Source organism: Cibotium barometz, chromosome 24 (genome assembly GCF_041138505.1).
Source record: "Cibotium barometz isolate CiBa-2024 chromosome 24, ASM4113850v1, whole genome shotgun sequence".
NCBI classification, from domain to species: domain Eukaryota; kingdom Viridiplantae; phylum Streptophyta; class Polypodiopsida; order Cyatheales; family Cibotiaceae; genus Cibotium; species Cibotium barometz.
In genome coordinates this window covers 26541569-26547823 of record NC_141069.1, presented here as the reverse complement: position 1 = coordinate 26547823, position 6255 = coordinate 26541569, and the positions used below count along the sequence as shown (strand labels likewise).

Here is a 6255-nt window from a genome sequence, read left to right as displayed (position 1 = left end):
TCCCCAATTCCAATTCTTTGCCAAAACAAGGAGTTGCAAAAGACACAACCCAACAAGAGGCTTATCATGGCTTACAACCTTCGCACCTATCCTCTTTTCTATATATCATCCTTTTAGGCCTTAAGCCAAAAAAAAAAAAGTCAAACTGAGAAGCTAATTTTCCAACTCGCAAAGCTCTACGTTCATCCTTCTCAAATCTACAACCAAAAATCTTACCTGAAAACCTTTTTATATAGCAGACTTCAAATCTTCCATTTTTATTGTGTAAATAATGGTTAAGTCGCCAATGTGGTGGTAGCTCAAGTAGTGAAGTGTTTGTCTTGGAGGTCCTGGGTTTGAACCCCAGCTAGGTGCTCCCTCGGCGGCATCACCTATGGGCATAAAAAAGTGCCTACAGGCCGTGAAAAAACGGTAACCATGGGAAGATCTTGGGCCTAAGGCCAGTCAGAAAAAATTATAATAATAATAATGGTGGTTAAGTCAAATGTTTGCAGCAAAAGAACTGTGGCCCTATCCTACACTACAAGGGTAATCAAAGAAAATCTTTAGTTCATGACCTAGGGGCCGTTCTTCCTTAAAACCCTAAGCATTCACACATGTCAGTTCCTCGGTCCTGTGGATAGACAACTTACGGCAGCTATAGTTTGTGGATAATCAACACACTGAAAAAGGCAGAAAGCTCTCCTTTGTGGGAGCATTGGACTCACCCATAAAACTCCCCTCAACACAGCAAGACAAGTGGACATTATCTTCCAATAACAAATAGTACAGTTTCAGAAGGAGAATGCAGAGCAGCTTGAGGGCCATCTAGCAGTAATTGAGGTGCAAAAAGAGGAGTCAGAAAGCCAAGGAAGCACAGACCGTAACTTTTTCAAGGCAAAGAACCTCCGCAAAAAGGTCCAGAACCTTAAGCAAGAGATTGAAACCCAAGTTAGTCTTTTATTTAACTTGCTGAGAAGAGACCTTAAATGGTCTAGACTTTGTACCAGTCCCATAGGGTATATTCTGGCCCCTGTGGACATCAATCCAAATATCTCTGTTTATCTATCTCAAATTAGTAAGTTTGTTCCTGCTGCCTTTACTAACCTCTGTACTGGTGTCTCACTGGGCAAACCTGAAAACAACTCGGCTACCAAGAAAGAACCATCACCCGCCGCCCATCCCCTTCTAAGTCATCTTCTTCCGCCAATAATGCCCTGGCGCCTTCCATGCTTGTTTTCTCGAGTCTCATTGCCTCGATTTTGCTCGCTTCCTCCTCCATGTGAGCACCTGCATAGATGTTAGACATTAAAACATAAGCTCCAGCATCCTTTGCATCCAATTGCACTGCATTTTCAAAGGCCCGTCTTCCAAGCTCCACATTGCCCCACTTTCTACAAGCACCCAACACACTGTCCCACACCACAAGATTAGGATCAAAAGGCATTTTCTCAATCATTGCTACTGCCTTGTCTAATTGACCGGCACAGCCAAGTAAATCGACCATGCAATTGTGGTGCTCAAGAGTTGGAATGATGCCATGGTCCTTGCTCATTGTCTCATAGAATGTCTGGCCCTTGTCAAAGAGACCTGCATGACTGCATGCTTTAAGAACACTCACGAAAGTGACTGCATTTGGCTTTATGCCTTCTCCTATCATTCTGTCAAAGACATGGAGAACATGTTTACTTTCTCCAAGATGGGCATATCCAGCAATTAAAGCATTCCAGGACACCACATCTCGGAACCGAAGGTCGTTAAGCACTTTCCATGCTTCAGCAAGTGAGCCACATTTAGCATACATGTCAACCAAGGTGTTGCCAACAACAAGGTCTCTTTCCCAAAACCCTTTTCTAGCAATCTCAGCATGTATTTCTCGACCCTTGTCTGTGGCTCCTATGCTGCCACAAGCTTTCAAGAGGCAAACAAGTGTGGCAGCATCTGGGGAGACACCCTCCAGTTGCATCTGTTCAAAACACTTGAGTGCTTCCTTACCATCCTCATGTTCAACATATCCTGCAATTAATGCATTCCACGAGACAACATCTCGAATCGAAAGCTTGTCAAACACTTCTTGTGCCCTGGCAGGTGAGCCACATTTGGTATACATATCGACCAAGGCACTCCCAACAAAAGGGTCTCTTTCCATTAACCCCTGTCTGGCAATCTCAGCATGAATTTCTTGGCCTTTGTCTGTGGCCCTTATGCTGCCACAAGTTTTCAACATGCAGATAAATGTAACAGCATTTGGGGAGATACCCTCAAGTTGCATCTGTTCAAAACACTCGAGTGCTTCTTCACCGTGCCCATGTTCAGCAAATCCTGCTGTTAGCGCATTCCAGGAGACCATGTCTCGAACTGGAAGCTTGTCAAACACTTCCTGGGCTTCAACAAGCCAGCCACATTTGGCATACATATCCACCAAGGTATTGCCTATGACAAGGTCACCTTCCAACAACCCCTTTTTGGCAATCTCAGCATGTATTTCTTGACCCTTATCTATGGCTCCCATACTGCCACAGGCTTTCAAGCTGCAAATGAATGTGATAGCGTCTGGGGTGACACCCTCGAGTTGCATCTGTTCGAAGCACTTGACTGCTTCCCTACCATGCCCATGTTCAGCATATCCTGTGATAAGTGAATTACACGAGACTACATCTTGAAATGGAAGCTTGTCAAACACTTCTTGTGCTTTAGCAAGCAAACCACATTTGGCATACATGTCAACCAAGGCATTGCCGACAACAAGGTCTCTTTCAACTAAACCTTGTCTAGCAATGTCTGCATGTATTTCTCGGCCCTTGTCTTTGTCTCCTATGATCCCACAAGCTTTCAAGCTGCAAATATATGTGACCGCATTTGGAGAAACACCCTCAAGTTGCATTTGCTCAAAACACTTGAGTGCTTCCTCACCATGTCCATGTTCAGCATATCCTGCAATTAGTGCATTGCATGAGATTACATCCCGAACTGGAAGCTTGTCAAATACTTCCTGTGCTTTAGCAAGCAAGCCACATTTGGCATACATATCAACCAAGGTGTTGCCAACAAAAAGGTTTCTTTCCAACAATCCCCTTCTGGCAATCTCAGCATGAATTTCTTGGCCCTTGTCTGTGGCTCGTATGCTGCCACAAGCTTTCAAGCCACAAACAAAAGTGACAGCAGTTGGAGAGAGACCCTCAAGTTGCATCTGTTCAAAACACTTGAGTGCTTCCTCACCACGCTCATGTTCAGCATATCCTGAGATGAGTGCGTTCCAAGAGACCACATCTCGTGCTGGAAGTTTGTCAAACACTTGCTGTGCTTTGCCAAGTGAGCCCCATTTTCCATACATATCCACCAAGGTGGCCCCAACAAAGAGGTTTCTTTCCAGCAAACCCGTTTTGTCAACCTCGGCATGTAATGCGAGGCCTCTTTCCAGATCTTTCAACTTTGTACAAGCCTTCAGTAAGGCCACGAAAGTGCGCTCAGTAGGATGGACAGAATCGTCCTCTTGCATTTTCTGGTACAGGGTGAGGGCATGCTTTGACTTGCCACATTGGATATAACCTGTGATGAGAGAATTCCATGAACACTCATTTCGGTAGACCAGCCTGTCAAAGACCTGCTGGGCATGGCACATGCTTCCAACTTCCACCAATATTGAGACGAGGTAGTTCCCAAGTGATCTATGTGCTTCCAGCCCACTTCTGCGCATGCATGCCAGCAAGCGCAGCGCATGCGCTAGGTTTCTCTCCTTTCTGCACTTGTGCAAGATGCATGCAAAATCCTCAAGCAAAGGCAGGGGCGGTGTCCCTTCTTCCAAAGAAGTGAGCGCCTCCTCTAAGTTAAGCATCTCCCAACTGTGCTTGCATCTCCTAATTGTGCGTTGTGCCCTCATTGCACAAGGCTCTTGTGCTTTAGCATGTCTCCAACCCAGCTTGCAAGCGCTTTGGCATGTCTTCAACTTAACGCGAATTGCACCGTAAAGGATCTTTGGTGGGTCTATCTTGCGTCAGTGGACTTTTCTGTAACACTCAAAGGACATCCAAAATCTGATCTAGACAACTTCTAAATGAACTAAAATAGCAAACCCACTTACTTTGCTGTTTTGATTGTACCACCATTGAGAGGGGCCCTGAAGTACTCCTTCTCGGTCTGTGCTCTACTCTCCTTCTCGGTCTGTGCTTTACTACGCTCCCGGTCTTCATCTCCACAGTGACGACGGCCTTTTTACTGTGCGGACGGGGGTTGGACCCTGGTATTCCGGCCCGCCAACGCCAACACGGCGGCAGCACATTGGTAAGTTTTATAGGATAAGCTATAATCTAATTTTTTTGTTTGAAATAGGGTAGTGTCACGGAGCGGTGATCTCGGGTCACGTTCTGGAACGGTGATCTCGGGTCGCGTTCTGGGCGCGAGTTCCTGCTCAAGACTAAAAAATCAAGTACAAAAGTGAAAACAGAGAGTACTTGCTGAATGTTGCACACCAAGACTTGTAGCTCGTCTCGAAGAGGACGACGAGCCGGTCGTTTTGAGTACTTGAACTTTGAAATCGGACTTCGTATGAAGGAGTTATGACCAAAACGTACAAACGGCAATGGAAAACGATGTAACCCAAATGCGGGCTTCCAACCCAAAACTGATAAAATACCGACACGCGACGAGATTACAATGGGATCACAAGAGTGATGAGAGAAAATGACTTACGGGTATCCGAGGTGCGGGATCCCTTGCCCACAAGCCGTCTTGTATCTAAACGAAGGTAGGAGAGGTCGGGCTAAGTCACATTACTCCACCTCAAGGTACTCCCATATAGATGCAAAGAATTCGGGGCGTCCAAGCATACCTCGAGAGCACCATGTGAGGCTGGATAGAAATCCCAAAAATCCCACGCCTCACATACACCCCTCTTTTGAAGAGCTTGAAGTCCCTTTCAAGCCATTATTTTGGCGGTACATCATCCTCAACGGGCACTATGTTATAAAACTGTAGAACCAACGGACGTGCCATTTGAATCATTTTCCCTTCTGGTACCCATGTGCAATCTGTCATGGGGCGATGTTTCCATTTCACATAGAACTCTAGCGTTCCTCTCGCCGCCGGAACCGTGATTTCAATATCAGTTCTGGTTCAAAAGGCATAACGGCGAGTGTGAAACCATCTGCAAGCATCGGTACATGGCGACCAAACCTGGTATCGGGGACAAACCTCTTGAGTAGGCTTATATGAAATGCATTATGTATGTGTACAGTTGCGGGCAGATCTATTTTGTAGGTGACTCCATTGTAAGATTTGAGCACTTTGTATGGGCCATAGAAGCAATGGTTGAATTTCGGTGTGAGGTTGGCAGGTAGTGCAATGTTTTGGGCACTCACCAAGACCAAGTCTCCCTCATGAAATTCGTCACATCACGTCTCTTTTTGTTGGCATGTTTGACATATCTGACTTTGCTTTGTTCTAGATTCTGCTGTGCAACCCGCATTCTCTTCTACCATTTCTGTTAAAAGTCCTCTGCATTTGCATCTTCGGCATGCACATCTCCTGTGGCAATTGTGCGAGAGGTGTAATGACCTCTTTACCGGTGGTCAACTCAAACGGCGTATACCCGATAGCACTATGCACGGAGTTGTTATAATAGAATTCTAAAATTTCTAGGTAGTTTGCCCAATCCTTCTGATCGGCACAAACATAATTGCGAATGTAGTCTTCTATGCCTTGATTGATTCGCTCCGTTTGACCATCTGTCTCTGTGGGTGATATGCTGAAGACATGCGCAACTGTGGGTGATATGCTAAAGACATGCGCAACTGTGTGTCCATTAACTTGAACAGTTCTCTCCACATGTTACTCATGAATCTACTGTCCCTGTCTGACACAATAGCTGTTAGTAGCCCATGGTATTTGAACACCTGACTAAAATAGAGCTTTGCAGTCTGATACGCCGTGAGAGGTGGTTTTGATGGAATGAAGTGTGCCTGCTTTCGAAAAATAATCCACTACCACAAATATGGTGTTGTATCCATGGGACTCCGGGAGATCCACAATAAAGTCCATACTGACAATGTCCCACGACCTTGACGAGACGGGCATGGTTTGCAGTAAACCAGCCGGTTTGACTCGTTGTGCCTTCACGAGTTGACAAGTTGGGCATGTGCGAACATATTCAATGACATCCTTAGTCATGCGTGGCCAGAAGAAATGACGTCGAAGCTACTCGAGCGAGTGCTTCTGCCCACCATGCCTGACCAGCTTATAGTCGTGGATTTCCCAAAGTAGCATGGCTTTGAGGTCCGG

At 45.8% G+C, this 6255-nt stretch overlaps 1 protein-coding gene across 1 annotated transcript; it reads right to left on the bottom strand.

Annotated features, from left to right (window-relative positions):
- Window positions 1–846: 846 nt before the first annotated feature.
- Window positions 847–4283, bottom strand: LOC147625091 (pentatricopeptide repeat-containing protein At5g39350-like). The gene is made up of 2 exons (XM_086818354.1): window positions 4061–4283; window positions 847–3986 (listed from the first exon to the last, which is right to left on the bottom strand). Exon 2 carries the CDS (start codon window positions 3857–3859, stop codon window positions 1130–1132), a length of 2730 nt encoding a protein of 909 aa, XP_086674480.1. The 5' UTR covers window positions 3860–3986; window positions 4061–4283; the 3' UTR covers window positions 847–1129.
- Between the last annotated feature and the right edge of the window lie 1972 nt (window positions 4284–6255).